We start from the raw sequence: 20163 nt of genomic DNA, 5'->3' as shown, positions 1-20163 counted from the left end.
CCTCTCTCTGTTGGTAATTGGGGAGCAGGAGCCAGGGAGAGACTTCTCCATCAGGCAGTTCAGAACAGAAACTCAATTAAGATGATCCCAATCACCCCTTGAAGGAGCCAGCGTCCTTCCTTTGACTACAGGCTTGGCTAAGTTAGATGACTAAAGTTGGATGGATGCCCTTCTTTTTTTCTTTTCTTTTCCCACCTTACTGTGACTTTAACTAGAAGTGCAGGAATACTTTCTCACTGTCACAATTTTGATGTATGGTGTATATATATTTTTAATACATAATGAGATTACTTTCCTGATAAGAGTGCTTTACACACTGAATCATTATGCTTCAGTGTTTGGTGCTGAAGCACAATTGAATATATATATTTTTATATATATACTATATGAGATATATATTAAATTAAAAAAAGTTATTGTAATGAAAGATTAACCCTACAAAATAGATTAGGCATGCAATCAGATCCTGTCTTTAAGAAAGTCTGAAAAGTAGTTTTCTCTGTTTGCAGAAATAGTAATAGTGCCAGAAATAGTAATAGTGCCAAATCTAAATATTCATCTTGGTCAGTATAAAGATATTAAAATAGGCAGCCTAGTATAGTATGAAATTATTATACAGCTTTTTCCTGTTTCATGTCATGGAGTCCACCAATTTTTAGATCATAGGATTTCATATGCTTTTTAAGGAAAAGGGAATATTTTAGTAAGAAATAGGTTGGTGATCAACAAGAAATTACTTTGGAGTAAGTAGTTTAAAATATAAAGAACCTTCTTTTTATGTTTAATTGTTCACGACTAAAAAATTTATGAGCAAATCCAATTTTGTACTGCTAGAATTCATTGCAGAGTAGGTAAGCATGATAGATAAAAGTGGTAAGAATAAAGTAAGAAAGGAGAACACGGATGAGTTAGAAGAACCAGCTTAATCTCTATTATATCTGATATAAATCTTTTCTGGGGCTGCGTAGGAACACATCTCTAGGGTGGTAAGTTATAAAAAGAAACTGTCTATAAAGCTATTGTAGGCTTATACGTAACAGTTTGTTATATAAAAGTGGCGAAATAAATTATAGACAAATTGCCAAGCAATAAATTTGATTGAATAACATTTGATTAAAAACATTTGTAATAAAAATGGCAGCCACATATTTTACACATGTTAGAAGAACCAAAATTTTGGTGAAAGGTCTGCAATAAAGTAATAAATAGAAGTAAATGTACACCAGAAATGTTATATTACACTTTGAAAAATAATTTCTCTGTTCTGCCCCTAGACTACGTAATAAAGTTTTTTGCCATGATGTGCTTTATTTTCATGGAGGGAATAGAATTAAAGTCAAAAGCATTTGGGAAATAGTTTTCAGCCTGATGTGCTAAAGCAATCAGAGGTCAAATGTAACCACAAACCAAAATAAATCTTGAAGAGGCTTTAGTAGCTAACACAGGACGTGGTTTATACTAACCTTTTTACTTTGGACAGACACCGATTAAGAGCAATCAATCAGACCCCTCACTGTGTTCCAGCTAAGGGAATGATAATGGACCACACTAAAACCTCTGCAGGTGTCACAGAACGTGAACATGTCTTTACAAAACAACAGAGCTTAAAAATGATAATTTCTAACAAATTCATAAAAGACAGTAAGTATTAAGGGGCAGGGTATTACACCCAGGCAGGAACTGCATGTATAGGATGAGTAACCAGATATGCAGGGAAAAGTAAAAATAGGTTTCTACTTTTATTCAGGGTTTGATGAGTGGAATTTCATTTCCTTATCCTCCTTTTATAATAAGGGCTATAGGTTAAGAGTTTCACAGATTTCTGTGAAAACAGTTACTCCACTCAAACTTATTGTGGCTTTAATACTGGCCTTCATTAATGAGGGCCAAATCCTTAGGAGAAACTATCTATTTAATTTTACACCTTGAGAAGCAAAAATTGTGGAAATCTCCTCAAATTCTGAACTCCTGATGCCAGACACAAAGTATGAATTCATAAGTATTCTAGAAGAATTTTTTGATTTCTAGGCAGTAATTTATGGATCGATTTAAAAATAGTTTCTTTCAGTTCTTAACTCCTACCAATGCTGCCTTTGTGCACAAACCTGTTTGCTTATTCTTCCCCACTGTCCTGTCCCTTAACAGGTCTGGAGACTGTTACTCTCACCTCCTTCCAGTCCCTCCTCGAGAATTCATTCCTCCATGATGTCTGTGTGACACTAAACAACCGATAAAGGATAGACTCGGGCTGCTCAACAGCACTGATGTGTATTCATTTGAAAAGACATATAAAAATAAGGTTAACAGCTAACATATATACACATAAATGTTAAAATGCATCCCATTCCTTCCATGCACTGAAATTCTTTAGAAAAATATAGAGTGAGAGCTGACAAGACCTATGTATCACTTAACTATTTTATCTTCCTCCCTTTCCTTCTGTCTCACTAGTTTTATTATCTTTTTAGCTCATTTGATTAGAAATTTTACAGGTTGTTTTGTACCACACATACATAAGAAGACTCTGGAGCTCACTGGGACCTCTACCATTCCTCAGATTCAAAGCTCCTGAAACCAGATACAGAAATATGAACTCATTAGTATCCTAATGCAAACAATAATATTAAACTTTCTATGGGCAAAACTTTGCAAAGACATTTAATCACAATCACCTTTGATATGTCCTCCAGTTGGAGTAGTTTTAAAGCTTCTCATTGAAATGATTCTGCTAAAGTGCTTTTCAAATTAGTGTTCAGCAGGCAGGTGGTACTATGCAATACGTGTATTACAAGCTTACATTACAAATGATTTGTCACTCTTAAAACAATAACTGAAGGAAAGTATCTTAGCAAGGCTAATTAATACAAACCTACTGAGTGAGACTGCCTAAGAAATGCATGTGTTAGTATGTTGTCTGTACATAATTAGCAGCACTATATAAAACATGATTCTCTCATTAGTTGGATTGGGACATGCCTTTTTTTGTGATATTTATACTCCATAAATCAATATATATGCCATACTTAAATACTAGGGTTTAGACTATGCTCTTTACTTTCTCATTTATTTGTCTATACATGGCTACCTACTCCATGATTTTCACACACTACTCAGTGCTTTGAAATTCTGCCAAACATTCCTTAAAAAATACTTTAAGAAAGGTAGAAAATAAACACTCTCTGGAGCAAAATTAAAAAAAAAAAAAGAAAATTCAAGGTATTTCAGTGGAATCCACAGATCATTTCTTGGAGGACATAGCCATCATATAACAGTTGTAGGGAGCAACAGCATTTACCGAAGCTGGTAAAATAGCTAAAGCCAGGCTATATAGAGCAAGTCAATATAACTTCTCTTCCCATTTACATGTGATCTGATATGATTCAAACAACAAAGTCTTTCAATGTCGTTTTCCACTGATACCCTGAAAATCCTCTCGTATCAAAAGCCACTGTTCATATACTCATATATCCATTTAGTCATACAACAGATCTACTTACCTATGCTTCCTTTGTCTACAAAATCATTTAGTAACATTTAGAAAAATGCTGAGAATTTTATTTCTAGAAAAATACCCTTTTCCTTGTGTTCCCCACAGTTCATGCTTTGAGCCAAATACTACCCTTGAATAACCACAACAGTCAGCAGCACTGGGAGGAATGGCCAGATATCTGGCAGCAGAATTTCACTCTCTTACGTTGTTGTAAAAAATGCATACAAAGCATCAAGGAGCAGGGCAGAAGAGGGAGAGGGAGGACAGAGTATGTTTAAGGGAGTTAGTTAAACTGAATTGCTTGGATGCTGGAATAGGAGATTGGAGAAAATACGCACCTGCCATATATCTTATCCATTTCACTAAAATGATATTCAAAATCAGGCAATGCTGATATTCCCAGAATTAAAATAATAAATAAAAAGACCTTCCAGCTAAATTAATTATTATCCCACTACAGTCTTTATATAATGTGCTATTTACAGTGAAATACAAAAAGTATTTCATTCATACAATTACTACAAAGACTATATGTGATGCAGAACAGCTTTTACACCAGGCAAGGGTATGGAACCTGTAGTCAAAAATAATAGTGAATTTCCCCCCACTTACCAGTGCAACAGGTGTTCAATGCAAAACAAACTGTGTTCACTCCCTTTGATTTCACTGCATTTTCTCTAGCAAGCTCGTAACAGAGTATTTTGTCACAGTCATTTTTCTAAGCTCTCACCAGCAGCACAACAGTTTAGGTGAAGGAAAAGCAGTGAGCTGGCTGCAAAGTGGGAATGCAGAGGAATTGGCAAGTGTAGAAAAAGTGGAGAAGCTACAAAAATTTATTTTCCAACAAAATAACTCTCCACAAGCTGTGTAAACTTTTCTTACTAAAACAAATACTCTAAAACACAAAGATTTTACATTTCCAGTGAAACACTCACAGTAACATTTGCCTGTTTTTACTCTCCTGAAGTCTCAACAAAGAGCCAGCAGATTTATGCTTTCTCAATTACCTGGCTCAGTAAACTCCCTCATATTCCCTGACTGCAATTTTGATTTTTAAATTAATAGACAGAATGAAGAAACAGACTTGTTGGGCTTTTGAGTAACCTTTGTTTTCTTCAGTAGATTCTCACGCTTTGCTGCCGAACGTGCACATACACACCCACCCACTCACATACACACCTCTGTCATGTGTGCTCTATCATTCTGACAATAGAACAAAAATTAAGCCGTGTCCATTGCAATTTTGTGACCTGTACAGAGAAGAATAATTTATAGTGGTAAGTTCGTTATCTTTACCATAAATTTAAAATGCAAAATTGGGTTTGCAAGGACAGTATAAGGTATATGAGTTAGACCCTTTATCTCAAGCACTCATTCGTATTTACAATAAGTATAAGCTTTCTGCTACAGAAGAAAAAGTATTTAGGTTGAACACTGTTACAGATTTCCTAAATGAGGCTAGTTCCAGTTGCCAGTAATTCAAAAGCAAATCTGCTGACTTGGCATTAGGACTCTAAAACAGTGTGATCAAACTTATATACTAAGAAGGTGTCTGCAGAAATAACATTTATAAACTGTATATACAGTACACAGTACCAGTACATAGAAAATAGATTTTGACTTTATGATCCCCTGTGTGTAAGGCAAGACTGAATTCTGTCTTCAAATGGAGTTCACCAGAGGTACAAGCAACAGATAGTGGCTCTTAAATCAATATGCAAATCAAGTGCATCCAAATTAAAAATCAGAGCAGACAAAAAGTTTTAGATTTTTTATGTGCTGATTCTGGCCTGCTGAATACACGGGAAGTTATTAAACATCAAATGTACCTTTTTTTAAAAAACACTAACAACACCTTGATGGCAACAGATATTGTTCAAGTGGCAGCTACCAAAAAACAGCTTGAAAAATGGCATAGTACAACATCAGGAGCTCTGCAGTTGTACTACGCTAATTCATATAGCACTAACCAAAAAAAATAAGTATATGAATATTCTATTTCATGCTATTGCTATGCAAGCAACAGCAATACAAATCAGCATACAGAAGGATACCATATGTTCTGCAATGAAGAACCCAAAGATATTTTCAGGGGGCATTGTTACAAGACTTCAAAGAAACACAAGACTGCCGGAGGCAAAAGTTACTGACGGATGTAAACATCCCTGTTCCATTCTCCTGCGTCGTTACGTTTTTTCGATATCACTTCCCCATCCTTGTCACAATATTGGTCCCTTGATTTATGACGACTACGCTGTTTGTTGCATTCATTGTGGTCCTGCTCGCGGTCCCTCTCCTTTGAGCGATGCCTTGATTCTCTATGTCTGTGATCACTGCTCCCGTGGGACTCGTCTCTATGATTGTGATCCCTGTGAGAATCATAGTGGTCACCATGCTCATGTGAGTAGTCCTCCTTTGGCTCCACGTAAGCTGAATCTCTGCTGTCTTGTGTTTCTGAGTCAAAAGTTTCTTGCCTAGAAAGGCCTCTAACACCACTGCGATGGTTGTGGTGTTGGCTCGAGGAAGAGCGATGCTGGGATTTCTTGATGGGTTCAACCCGTGCTTCCTCTTCAATTTGTGAACCGCTGCGTTCAGGGACTGAATGGTCATTCCTCTGGTCTCCTTGAGATCCCTGCTATCACAACCGGCAGTGAGTTCACGTACATGAAGTACACATTTTAAAACTTTCCCCAATATCAAATTCAACTAGAAAGTACCATGAAACCAATAAAATTTAAGTACACAACAATCCACTTTGAATCTAAACTAGAAAAAAACCATTAGAACTCAACTTTTACTGAAAATTCAGTATTATAATACAAACAATTCCTTTCACTCTCCTCAGAGTTATCTTGTGACACCTTCTCGTCTCCTGTGATGTTTCTGACTATTCCATTTAGCAATAATTGCCTACCACACTCCAGACAAAAAGAGAGCATGCAGAAGCAGGACAAACTGCAGAGAAATTAAAGAGGACATATCATGCCAGGAGAGGGCAGGTATCAGTTGAGAGTTTACAGATACCTGCTTGGAAACAGCCACTATGGGAAAGTGATTTTAGAGGGCTGAGGAGGTGGATTCCAGCAGAGAACCAAAGTACAAAACCTTGGCTCTTTTAGAGTAGCTTTTTGTTTTTTTTTTTTTTTTTAAGAAAAAAAATGCAATTGAATCTGGTATGAATAAAGTTTGTATTATGATACTAATAGTATCACTGACCTTTTGTTTTTCTCAGCAATAATTCCATTTCTTCATGGTAATGAAAAATTAAACTTTGACCTCATAATTTTAAGAGCTCAAGAATACAGACCCTTGCCAAGAAAAGCAGGAGGAGAGCGATATTATGACCTATAGAATTTTCTAACACACCACTACTATTAAAAGACTGAAATAAAAATTACAAGGTAGTAACAAACCTACTCTTCACCAGCATAATGCTTTGAAATCACTGCAAAACGAACAAGTGGCATTATTTAACTCATTTGGGGGCTTCATTACATTAACCTGCTTTTATTCCCAAACCACAGCCAAGGACTTTTCAAGCTTAATTGCAAAATTTTAAGAAATAGTTTATGGTGAAATTGAATTATCCTTCTCACATGAGGTGGAGAACATCAAGACAAAATCATCTCTACTGGCACAAAATTAAAGTAGGTTTTAGCAGAGTTATACAGGCATTTGTTTGTGAGACTGTTCTGAATTTACCAAAGTTTAGACTAAAGCTTGCCCTCCTATGTTCAGAATTGTCTAAAAATAAGGATTGCCTCCAGGGCAGCTCACGGATGTATCTTCTTTCTGTCTCTCTATTTTGTGGGAAAGAGCTAGGAGAAGGAGGAAATTTTGTCCTTCAGCCACAGATACTGGCAGGTGGGTTTCCTAGCAACCCAAAAAGTAAAATGACAGGAAATTGGACAGGAATGAATCTGTACTTTATCAGAAACTTATAAAAAGCAACATATTTCAAATCAGTAATTTGATAAATTTGACAAATCTTCGTTTTCTAAGACAACATTTTGTTCTGTAAACTCCCCAGGGACTAGCTGCATTGCTCCATGTGTTCCTAATTTGAAACAAATGGTATAGATGAGAACAAGGTAACAGAAACAGTGGTCGAATTTCTTTTTTGTTCTTGTTTTTATGAATCTCAAGATGATTCAGATTTGCCAGAAAAGGAATGTAAGGATTGTAAATATGAATAGATGTGTTCCAGGTGAACAGAAATGACTTAACTGAGGTGAATTATAAATGAAATCAAGTGAAAAGCTAAAGAGTTTAAAGCAATGCCTGCTTCGGATGTGTAAACACATTTTTATTAGTTCACAACCATGACTGTTTCTAAGGCACATAAACTGGGTACACATGTGAAACTCTTTAATTGTCATATGGTCAAATGCCAAATATGTATGTACCTATATATATAATCGTGACTAATAAAATCTGACATTGCTGTGGTTTGAGAACAAATGCAAAATTTGAACCTGCTTTGAACAGAATGCTACTTTTACAAGTTCAGATGCATCTTCTCTGCTATGCCAAGTACGTGTGAGGACCACAGTGAATAAATTTAGAACCAATACCTGCAATTTCAGAATAATGTTAGGGCTATTGGGATTTATGGGCAAATTCATTGACAGTAACTTTCCCTAAATATCACAGTGACACGGAGCAAGTAATGTTTGAATCTGCATTAGGGTCTGGCTTTGTGATTCATAACCAAATTAGGGCTCTGATTTGGATTAGAATCCACAGTGCAGGAATTTTATGGCCCAATCTCACACCATTTTTTTGCCTATAATGGAGAAGGTTAGAGATAAGTCCATTTCATTATTCAGGTTGTAATTCCAAAGAAGTAGGGGTTCTTGGAAAGAAGTTTAAGCAGTGTTGAAAGAGGAGAGAGAAGTCTGTGTCCACTGAGTCGATTTGCTCCCTTGCTTGCTCCCTATTTCCATCCACTGGTCCCTAATCGCCTGCACCTTACGTGTGTGAGGTTGGTCCAGTCTTCTTTTTGGAATTAGCCAACTACTGCCCCACAAGAGGAAACCTGAGAAGAGTTGTCAGGACAGTTTGCTTCAAAGCTCTCCATCAGATAGACAGAAGGTGCATGGTCTTCACCAACTTCATTTCAAACAGTCCTGGGAGGCCTCACACCTTCAAGCACCTCGTGCTATGCAATGCACACAGTCAGCATCATGCTATAAAAATACCACTCTGGCAGCTAGCAACACAAGTCTCTCATTACAATGTTCACCCGGGATTGAAAAACCACAAAAACCAATTATGTCTCATGGCAAAGGGGTGCTGCATTGCACCCAGGGGAGAATGACTCAAATGCTTTGCAGTGTGGAGTAGGCCCTTCAGGCCAAATGGCTGGTGGCATGGTTTTTCTCTGCAGAGCCGTCCACAAAAACAGCACAGACATAGACTATAAATTCTCCAAATAGTCTTAACAGTATTGAGAGAACGGGTTCAGCCACCGTGATTAGAAAATAAACCCACTCTATTTCAAGACCGTGACAGGCTCAGGTTTGAGATGTCAGCTGAAAATGTATCATAGGAAAATGAAACAAAAGGAATGTAAAAGTTCTATGTTCCATAAGGGACCCCCACTGCTTCGCACTTTTGGATTAGTAGACCTACAAACAAACTGTGAAACTGCAAATACATTCTCATTTTTAGTTCTTAAAATAAAAATCTGTTAATTTGTAAGGAAAGAGCACAACATTCAGAAACGTGTTATTAAAACTCCATATAGTTCCTTCAGAGAATGTGGTTAATAAAATGAGTAAGTGAATTATAAATCCACACCCAAAAGGCATAAAAAAATCTTGAGCAAAATAATAAACCCATCTACAAAGCAAAGGAAGTTTATCTAGCAAGTCTGCACACAACAATACTGAATCTCATACTCAGAAATTCTTCCAGCTCACAATTTTTTCAGGGTGTTTCAGCTCTGAGGACAGAAAAAAAGGCAGAAATGAGCTATAGCTTACAGTCTTTTTTCCTGCAACTGCTTTTGAAAGCAAGAGAAGGAGATACCCTGCAAGGTGGCTGAAGCATTTTTTCCTGGTAAAGAACAAACCTGTCAAGTCTGTGGTCTTCTAATGGGAAATAAATTCTTTGACACAAAAAATTGTTTTGCAAGACGATAAAAGCAAAAAGCAATTTTTTGGCATTTTAATTTGGGTGCAGATACATTTTTTTCTTTGATTTTCTAAAAGGAGATCTTTTTCTTAGCCAAAGTTATTAATTTTAACGTAGGTATATAACTTATGGGCCTATATGGACCTTAGGTGGAAATTTAGATGTAGTAAGTCATTATTTGAGCTGGGACAGATGTATTTTAACCAACACTGTGATCTTCTCAGCCTCAAGGCGTCACTCACTATTTGTAATGAAGTAGCATCTTTAACGACCTCATTTCATGCCATGCAACACATATACAAAGGAGAGGATCTCCTTATGCTGAAAACCTTAATACAATTATACAAAGCAAAAGCTGAAGGAGAAAAGAGAGGACAAAATATGCCCAAAGTCACCAGGCAGGTCAGTGCGGAGGTGGGAATAAAGCCTGTTTTTCCCAGCTCACTAGACAGTACCCTCACTGTTCAGAACATACTGCCCCTCAAGGTCTTTCTGCACAATGTGCAGCGGGACTCGGGTTTTATGCAAGAGTTTGGCTTAAAGGAAGTATGTACTTTTCACAGCAATGGCCAATGACTAAAAGAACAAAGGAAACACTGGAAGGCCCACTTTGACCTTGAGACTTCACTAATACAGTCAGTCATTTTCAACCTCTACAACTCTATAGCCTGTGGGAAGATAGGAACAGATTCCCTCCAACATTTGTGGATCTGCTCTGTACATAACCCAATTTGTCATGCAGGGCCTCTGGGGCTGGGATTTGCCTATTAGCAATACTGTGCTCGTCAGTCAGAGAGTTACCAGAGGCTGCAGCGTGCATAGTATTAACCCAGTTTTATTCCTCTGATTGGATTACATATGGCCAGCTATAAAAATGCTTGTGGCTGGTACATATATTACTGGCACAGTGGTGTCCTGGGCACAATGAAATCTTAAGTATTCCACTTCACATCACCATATGTTTTCAGTCAGGCTGGCTTAGTCCTTGGAATCAAAACCAGCCCCCTAGTCAATATGCAAACACATGCTACTGTGAACACAATAGCAATAACAATAATGTGCCTGTATTTGCCTTTTATACTGAAAATGGGTGAGTGTCTACTGAAAAAGCTCTTACTCTATCAACAATGGTAAGACATATTCAGCATATTCTAGTATCAGACTACCACTGCGTTTTGGAAGAGGAAGAAGTTGATAGAAAAAAAAGAAGAGATGGCATAAAAACTGTACCTGTAAATTAATATTTGGACCTGGGCTAATAGGAAGAGTGGCTGTTGCAAGTGTGCGAGTGAGAAGCTGGTTAGGAGGATTGCTGCTAGGTGGATGTGTGGCCTTCCAGTAGGCTTCCAGATAGTCAGCAAGGTGCTCACAAGCATCTTCAAGCTGGTTCTCATCAAGAATTACATCGAACATTTCCTGATAAAGGAAAGGTTTTAGTGAGAATAACCACCAGCTAAAGAGAGATCAGCTAGAGACATGAATGACCACACTTTCCATTCATCAAAAATAAACCACATTTCTAATACTTGTGTTAATATATTTCACCTTTTTTTTTTAATGCAATTGATACAAAAGACAGCAATCATAACTAGCACTAATGTTACACTTGCTAAAGGAAGTCCTCATGACTTCCACTTAGTAATGCACAAATGGTCAATGAAGATAGGAAGAGGCAGCTTGAACACATCTTAAAACTCGAATGCCCAGAAAGAAAGGTTAAATATTGAAGTTTTTAGCTAATGGAACAAAAGGGAATGGCAAGAAAAGGGATTCACTCCCCATATCTAGAATAAGAGAAAACTAAGACAAACTAAGACTAATAACTAATAACAGTAAGGAACACAAGTAACACAGATCATCCAGTTTCCAAGTGTTGTACAAATATTAGGTAAGAGATTAGTCACACAGTCTAATTTTAGGTATCTAAAGTTAGGAGGCAAGTTTCCTCCATTCCCTTCCTGGTCAGGGAGACAGAAGTCCTCCCAAAGGCAGCTTTGAGAGCCTATGCCAGTCTCTAGCATTCATCATTGACTTCTTGGGGACCTAAGGAGACTAGTCTCTTAACTGAGATGCTTGAACTTAAATGATGAAAACATCCCCCTCACTCAGCTCTGTAACTATAGCAAATTCCCATATCTGCACCTGAGCTGAATCTTCATCTTCTGGTCTCTTACCCATGCTCTTGACAGTTGAGTATGCAGGTAATAATGCTTGCCATGTTTAAAACACAGCTAGGGTCTCATCATCTCTATAGGTGGAAGTTGAGAGAATTTGCTTCTGTCCACATCAACAGAAGAACTGCAGAGCTCTCAGCTACACAGTACCCCACAGCTCTTTGCCAAAACTCTGACCAAGAATGCCAGCAGTGATGGGCTGTGGTGACATATGCCCAAGGGGAGCTACCCAAACTACCGGCCTTACCCTAAACTCTCAGAGACAAAGCACAGTCACTAAGAGGGTTCATTTTTAGACCAATAACCCCAAAAGAATTATCAAGTAAAACAAATGCTCAGCTTGTTTGAGCACTGAATGTAGTCAGCATGCTTTCTAATAACTGCTTGTGACTAGAACTGTTTTTCTCTGAACCCCTGTGTAGAGCCCAGAGACCTCAGGAGGTGTTCTGCAAAAAAGCAATAGTGAAATATGGCCAGAAGAGGGCAAACATTCCCAGAAATTACGTAATTAACCTCGTGCTTGAAAAGAAAGGCACCTTTCAAAGGCGAGACATAAATTAACAGTAACTCACGGGAGGACACTGTGCCAGTTTATCAGCTGCCACCATCTGAACATTAAGGTGTTTGGCCTGAGATTTCCCTCGAGATTTTATTAACCTCTGTAAAACCTGTGAAAAAGAAGACATTAATAAAAGTGAGCAGGTTCGGACCTAATGTACATATATAACCACTTAAAATGTTTACATTTTTAACTGCCCACTTGAGCAGATCAAATTCTTCATTTGCTGGCTTTAGCAGCATTTCCCATACCGTATACATCCAGAACAAGCTAATTTCCATTTACTTCCCAACATCTCCTTTCCTGTTACAAGCACTAAAAAGTTCCCCTCTTATTTTCCTCTGCTGCTTCTGGTTTTGTTTGTTTCTAAGTCGAAATCCTTTAATTGCTCTCCTGAGTTCTCTTCCCATAATTCTTTCTTCTCTTTCAAATGCCTCTTCACAAGGTCTGTGCAGGTTTTTCCACAGAATGAAAGAGTACATTACCAGCAGATGTTGAAGTTTACCAATCAGTCCGATATTCATTACGTGAAAATCTTTCTTTCATTTCTGCATTATTTTGATTTAACAAGCTGTTAGCATTACTTACATGATTAACACTAAAAGCACAATCCCAATTTTAAAAAAAACATTGGAGCTACAGCATCTTTTCCAAAATGGGTTTTGGTAACACCAGAGCCAATATACTTTTTTGATTAATAATATTTCACCATCCAAAGGGAAGCAATAACAATATATAACTGAACTTTCATGAGGACACCTGATTATCTGCATTTAAGACCAAAAAAAAGAAAAAAAAAAAAAAAAAGGAAAAGACTGAAACAGCATGAATATCAGTAAAATATTTACCTTAGGAGAAGAAATCTTTACGTATACTATAATGGGAGCCAGAGAGGTTTTGCTTAGTTGAGCTGGGTGGTTAATGGTGTCAGCATCAAGCACTACCAACTGCAGTGTCCTTGCTAATTCAAAAATCCGTTCAATTTCACTTTGAACTTCAGCTGCAGATAAGTAGAAAATTAGTGTTATGAAAATATTAAAAGGCAATTAGTTTCAAGGAATGTAAAAACGTGGTAGACTGATGTGTTGCTCCTCCTCAGGCTGGCAGTTGTTGTTAGCCATGCACGTCCCCGGCACGCTAGGGAAATGAATGCAATGTTAACGAGAGCATTTTGCCCCTGGTTTGTTGCCCTTGCAGGCAGCATTGCTTGCCTCTCTCACCTCCACCGCTTCCTGCAATCCCAGGATTGGGATAATATCCCGTATTAAAAATTTGCTTACTATGTGTAAAACACTTTTTAAAAAACATAATTCAATAATCCAAATAATGATATGGTATCCTCCGCATAGGAGTTCTGGAAAGGTGATTTTCCCCGAAAAAATCATCTTGTCTTCTGGTAACCCATGCTCCCAGCTCCTCAGCACCCTGTCTGATTGGCAGCAGTTTCCAGGACAAACCTCTCTAAGACACATGGACTGCGTCTGCTTTCAGAAGTGATGTAGAAACTGTTGCCATTCCCAAATGAAACAAAACTACATTTTATAACATCAAAATCATCCTTGAAATGAAATCACATTCTCCGGCTCAAATCTTGCTATAGGCTGACTTCACAGAGAAATTACAGAAGTTGGGTGATTTGTTCAAGTCTATAAAGAAAGTTATAGAGCCAGACAAGATTGTAATTCATACAGGTTCCCCTTTAAAGGTTGTGCACACTCCATGAACAAAAACTAGATTAGATACCTAGCCCAGTCAAAGTAAATATTAGAAGATAACCAACGGAAACTTACATGTCAACAAGAGGTACCAAAACCTTATTTATTAGAGACTTTCTTGAAATTACACTATCAGCATTTTGTCTATTATGCTGGCACATGCACTACATTTGCTTGAAAACATAACCTGATCTGGCTAGAGATTTTTCTATAGTGAATGGTCTCTTTCAAGAGGTGTGAGAAGAGATTGATTTTTGTTATCTTAGAATAGCAACTGAATACATTAGGTACCATGATAAGGTTGCAAAATTTCCAAGAGAGAGTAAAGCATCCTAGCTAGTCTGCATTTAGCTCAAAGTCTTTCGGTTCCAAATCAATAGGTGACTACTATGATCATTTTATAAATGAAGTAACATCCTAAATGGCCATCATCTATATATGATGCTCTCTGTTGGAGGAGGTTGACGTTGTTTTGGATCTATTGGAGATCACCTCCATCTGTTTCTAGTTATCTCCAATTTTGGCTGAGTACATGCCAATCAGTCTTTTACAGCAAAGAACATTGTGAGATGTGCATGGTGTGCTGGTATGGAAAGCATCAGTGCGTGCCTTCCTGCTTGTCGATAAAAGCACTGTGGCTCAGCTGTTGTCTGAATTAGGACCACATTTTTGAAGACAGAACTTCTGATGGTTCTTGGTACACTCACAATTACATTTTATGCACCTTCGTTACATAGAGATATTGTTGGAATGACTGAACACCATTGTCTCAGTGATTTAGTAGAAGATAGCCAATAGCGTATCCCTAATTTAAGTGCAAATGACAACTAGAATAAACATATCAGACATAATTTGTCATACTGTTCTGATGATGAGTTTGGATTGCTTTCCTGCAATTTCAAACCAGGCTCAACACTTCAGTCAGTATAACAATATCAGTTTAGGTATCATTTTAAGACTATTCCAGACTGCCAAAAACTCTTGTTCAAGACAATTTATAACCAGCAAACTGTCTTTTTGCCAGTGTATCATAATTCTGGGGAAGCAGTATTTGCTACACTGCTGGAAGCACTTTTCTGCCAGTATAGAACACATCTCTGTGAACTAGATTTCCTACTATGCCTTTTGAGACAACCCTTTGCCAGGGCAGAGCATGCCTCAGGCTGTCTTCTGTTGCGAAACATACCCAGGGCAATAACTGCAGGAAACTATGGTCCTATGAACCAATAGTTTCCACCTGAGTCCGAAGATGAAGAGATATCTTTTCCATCAACTAAAAAGTATCTCAGTATTTATTTTTCTTAATTTGGGTATACGAGAAAAGTTCAAGGAACTACACTGCATGATTGATGAACTAATATGTTGTGCCTCTACCTCTCCAGTCATGAATGGATGGAAAAAATGCCACAGAGATTGCCAAAGACGTCCTGATCTCCTGTCCCTTAGAGTACTTCTTCAGCTTCTGGAAAAGCCTGCATTTTGCTTGAAATCTTCCTTGTATTCTAACTTTTTACTACACATAAGATTGTTGCAATTACTTAACTAATAGTAACTTCTCTTATTAGATGACAAAGGCTTTATCGACTGCTGCAGCTTTGGTTTTCATCTTTATTTAGTAACGTCTCTCAAAAACCAAATTCCATACCTGTGAAGATTCTTTCCCAACAAGACACTCAACATAAATTTTCTTTCAGACTTTTGACTAAACTAAGCAAAGAACCTTGAATGTTATGTGGGGATAGTAACACAAATGTCACTGGCAGTTAAAATACAGAGCTGAGAACAAGGACAGTGTGGTATCTTCAAAGCAGCACAGTAAGAGCTTAGCAACCTTCCCACCTCCATGAATATCATCTATGTATAATAACGTCCCTTCTGATGTACTGGAGAGGCATAACAGTGAGACTATAACAATTAACTCCAATAAATTATATTTGCCAATCATAATGAGAGGCATAAACATAATTAGATCTACTGTGACAATCATCATGAAATACTGTCAGCCCAGCTACAACACTCAAAACCAGAAATAAACTATCAAATTTTAAAGTGGCCCTTACAACCTATTTGATGTGGCCTCCGTGGTAATCAGAAAGGGAACATATTTTAAATGACAGGAGCATTCAACTACTTATTCCATACAATAAGGGGTCAGCTCGAAGGAAAAGAAGTACACATCTCCCAGCCAACTTTGAATATTGCACATTTAAACTTACTGCCGTATATTAATTCCAAATATTCCTACTGTACCCTGAAATGAACAGCAATTCAGTGCAATGAGAGCACAAGTAAATGGCTTATCCCATTATGGAGCAGACAAATATTCTTTACACCAATTGGACCTTACAAGTCAATTTCAAGCAAAAATCTGTAACAGTTACAATAACCTCACCTAAAGTAAAGGCAAAGACACAGCAACACTGCATTGCCTCTGTCAATTCACTAGAAACAAGATGAACTATGGTGAAATTTAGGGTCAATTCTACAATGCCATGGTAAAAGAATATTCTCTACTCTGCACAGTTAGAGAAACACAACCCTGTTTCAAACCTGGTCAGAAAGCATTCATAGCAGCCAGGAGTCACTGGGACACCCAACTTTACAGAGCAGTGGCTACATCAGCACTATGTTTTAGGAAGACCCTGATGATATGGCAGTTTTGTGACAGGGATGCGATGCAAAATGGTCATTCTTCTGGCCTGTGAAGGTCAAATTAGAAACTACAAAATTATATTATTATATTATTGCTTATACACAGCAAAGAGATTTTGAACTTCAGCAGGAACAGTGAAGTTCACATACTGTCAACTGAATACAGTATGACTTTAATATCGTATTCAATTTGACTTTGTCTACTTCTCTTTGGTATCAGTAGCAGTGTTTTGTTCATAGAAACAGATTTGTAAATTATTACTTGGACTGCAACAGCCACAGAGACAAAGTGTTCTCTTTTTCTAAACAGAGCTCCTGATATTACAGATGTATAGCATGAAAAGAACATACCTATGCCAATGCATGTCATGTAAAAATGACTAGCAACACCTTGCACAAATGGTTTTCAAATAATTTTATAAATTAAGAAGAACAGACATCAGTAGCCATGATTTTTCTTATGCTAAATTTTTTATATAAGCATACTTACTTGAAAATAATTAATCACTAAATTCCATGAACATAATTAAGGAAATGAGAAGTTTAAAGCAGCCTTAGAAATTCCAAAACAAAGGCAAAAGAAAAAAACGTGCTATAAATCCCCAGTGCCTTAAAAGCCCATAGAAAGTATTGCATCAAAAAAAAAAAAAAGCTGAGAAACAAATAAAGGTCATATCTGAAATCCAAGAAACTGAAAAAAGAAAAACAAAAAGGAAGTGATAACTATTGAGTCATGCCCACACACCTCTTGATTAAGAAGTAAATCATGAGCTTGACTGACAGAATTCAAATTTTAAATTTTAATTTGTGAGTGTGTGTGTGTATATACATGCTTATACTGTGGGCAAAATCACCGAAGTGTCTACATTAGGTATTACTAACCAGAATGCAGGTACTTGGCCACAGCAGGCTATCCCAGGCTACATTAGATGCTGTGCTGGCTGTATACAAAGTGGAGAGATCAAGATGCTACCGAGGGTGATCCAGAAAGCTGCATGGTGTGTGAGCAGTCCGGAACAAGCCAGTAAGAAACCCCACATGTACGCAAGTACTTGGCCTCTTTCTTCTCATCTTACCCTTTCCTCCCCTCAAGCACCAAGGTTACTCTGGGTAGGCTGGGAGCTAACAGTGGGGTCATGCTGGACAGGGGACAGCTGGCTCCATCCCTTCCCCAGCCAGGGAGGTTCAGCCTCGTGGTCTCCAGGCAGGATTAGGTGTCCCACCCCGCACCAGTGGCAACGCTGCAGAGCAGAAGCTTCTGTGTCCCCCCTCCAGCATACCCAGCTAAGAAGGAAAAAGTCTTGGAGAGGAATATAAGCAAGAGGGAATAAATGCTCTAGCTTAGTCCTTGGGCAATGGGCCAGAAGATATCCAGATTACAGGTGTTTTAATCAAATTTCTATCATAAACGTAGTTTTGTGAATATACTTACATTTCCCTGGTCTCAATCAAATCCCTTAGCCGCTAGCTTGTTACATAAAGAGGGGAGGGTGGGAGTGGGAGGATGACAATATTTTCCAGGGAAAGTGGCTGTATGTGTTACTCCTGCCTAACAGATGGGGCTCCTGCGAGCGATAAGGCAGAAGAAAGGAGAGGAGCATGTCTGCTGCTCCACCTGGCACTCACATTTGGGCTCCGCTGAAGGGGAGCTGTGGGGTGAGGTGCTGCGGGAAAACAGGGTTTTCCTCTTTCTGCCTGCTGAGGCTCAGTTTAGATGGAATTCAGGTGGCCTGGAATGTGCACACACGTCCAAGTGGTATTTACAGATAAAATGTGATGTTTGGAAACCTCAACATAACCAAGACCTATTTATAATGGACTAACAGCTCCTGAAATGCAATAATGTAGTTATGTGAAAATATAAAACCAGAAGGTGCCATGCAGCAGCATAGCGCTGCATCCTTCATTAAGCTCCCCTACACTCCTGTTAGCGAGTAATTGGGATAGTAAGACTGGGCAAAGAAGCAGTCTAACATTTATTTTGCCCAGGGGACCAAGCAAGTGTCTCTGCTTAGTTCATAATGGATATCATCACGTCAAGCTGGCACTAACTCAGGTATTTCTGCACCATGCCTCATTACTCAGCAGAGTCCTATAGGCTTTTACAGCTCTGGTCCATACATAGACACTAAGTAAGTGTTCCCTAGGTTTGTTGTTTTATCAGAACAAATATAAAATGCTCAACCTTTCTCACAGATACGATGTGGAACCACGCCATCGTTGGCTATTCAACCCCTTCTGCTGATGGTGTGCCACTTGCAAAACATTTGCATATTCAGTGAGTGGGAGAGATGCTGACTCTATAGCCTGATGCTTAGAGTGGGAGGCAAAACACATGGATTCCAGTTCTTTCTCCAGGGAAAGTTTAATTATTATGCAAAGTGCATAAGACTCAGCAGGACCAACTGATAACCATCATAAAGGTGATCACAGCCCTGTCATGGCGATGAAAATTATGAGTTCATGCCTCTGTTAGCAGAGAACAGAAATGAACCCAGGCTTCTTCGCACTCTGGTTGAACAACCGAAACCCTTAGTCTTGGATAAAATGAACACAGACAGCAACTTTTAGCAGTTCCATGAGCCTAGGAGAAGGAAAAAATACTGGATCAATTCACCCTACAGGTGTGAATAATTTTAAGGGAAGAAAATTGTATTCTTAAGCAAACAGCTAACTTGCTAAAAATATTTAATTCACCTATCCAGGTATCTTAGTGATTATACAGATACCTGTGACCTTAAAAAATTGTTCTAACACATTGCTATATTGCTTTGTCTCTAGCACATGTTTTTTTTCAAGATAGTTATAAATCATATCCATTTCAGTGCAGTACCACGACACAATATAGTGACATGTTGCTGAGAGCTATCTCTAATTTACAGAAATCAAGAATTATTTTCTTTTTTCTCCTTATGTCCTTTGGAAGCACTCAGGAAGTTTCATTAAAATACTTTGCTAATACAGTATCAAAAAAGTATTCGTAAGTTGGAATATTGGAAAGTTAGTACCAAACTTCTAATGCAGAGCTACCTGGAGAATTCATTAGAGAGACTCTGACCTTAGATGTTAACAAAAGCAAAGCTGGGCCAGCAGGATAGAAGAGCATTTTGGGATATGTGAGGCTGATAAATTATAACAGGTTCAGGATCTTCATGCCACTCTTTCCCCATCTGTGTGTAAAAAGATGTGCAGCCACATCCTCACGATAACCCAAAAGCTCTTGGCGGCATTCTGGTTCAAGGCAGCCTCAGGTTTAGCAGATTACTTTATCATATCTGAGGATTTAATGCCTGCAAGTGAGAGTTCTGGACATCTGTCCCAGCTATCTTGAAGATAAATTATAAAGGGACAATCAGGATTTTTCCATAACACATTGAACACCTTTGTTCTTCTCTTTGAACTATGTTAGATCCTTGAGACTTTGGAATGGAAATA

The 20163-nt window shown here is 38.0% G+C and overlaps 1 protein-coding gene across 9 annotated transcripts in view; it reads right to left on the bottom strand.

The window, feature by feature from the left end:
- Window positions 1–4305: 4305 nt before the first annotated feature.
- The window catches only part of CACNB2 (calcium voltage-gated channel auxiliary subunit beta 2), a 259039-nt gene continuing 243181 nt past the window's right edge, over window positions 4306–20163 (bottom strand). For 5 of the 9 annotated variants that reach the window (XM_087776158.1, XM_087776174.1, XM_087776204.1 and 2 more), the window contains 4 exons: window positions 13210–13361; window positions 12375–12470; window positions 10859–11044; window positions 4306–6125 (listed from right to left, as the gene is read on the bottom strand). In XM_087776158.1, coding sequence (XP_087632284.1) covers window positions 5634–6125; window positions 10859–11044; window positions 12375–12470; window positions 13210–13361 — 926 coding nt within the window. In that variant the 3' untranslated portion in view covers window positions 4306–5633. The remainder of the gene's footprint in view (window positions 6126–10858; window positions 11045–12374; window positions 12471–13209; window positions 13362–20163) is intronic. The other 4 variants (XM_087776163.1, XM_087776184.1, XM_009465808.2 and 1 more) reach the window with 1 other exon arrangement.

This window comes from Nipponia nippon, unplaced genomic scaffold, assembly GCF_047370975.1.
Source record: "Nipponia nippon isolate SJK-2023a ecotype South Korea unplaced genomic scaffold, ASM4737097v1 scaffold_1, whole genome shotgun sequence".
Classification (NCBI taxonomy): Eukaryota; Metazoa; Chordata; class Aves; order Pelecaniformes; family Threskiornithidae; genus Nipponia; species Nipponia nippon.
The sequence above is the reverse complement of the archived record's forward strand: the minus strand, read 5'-3'. Positions and strand labels throughout refer to the sequence as shown.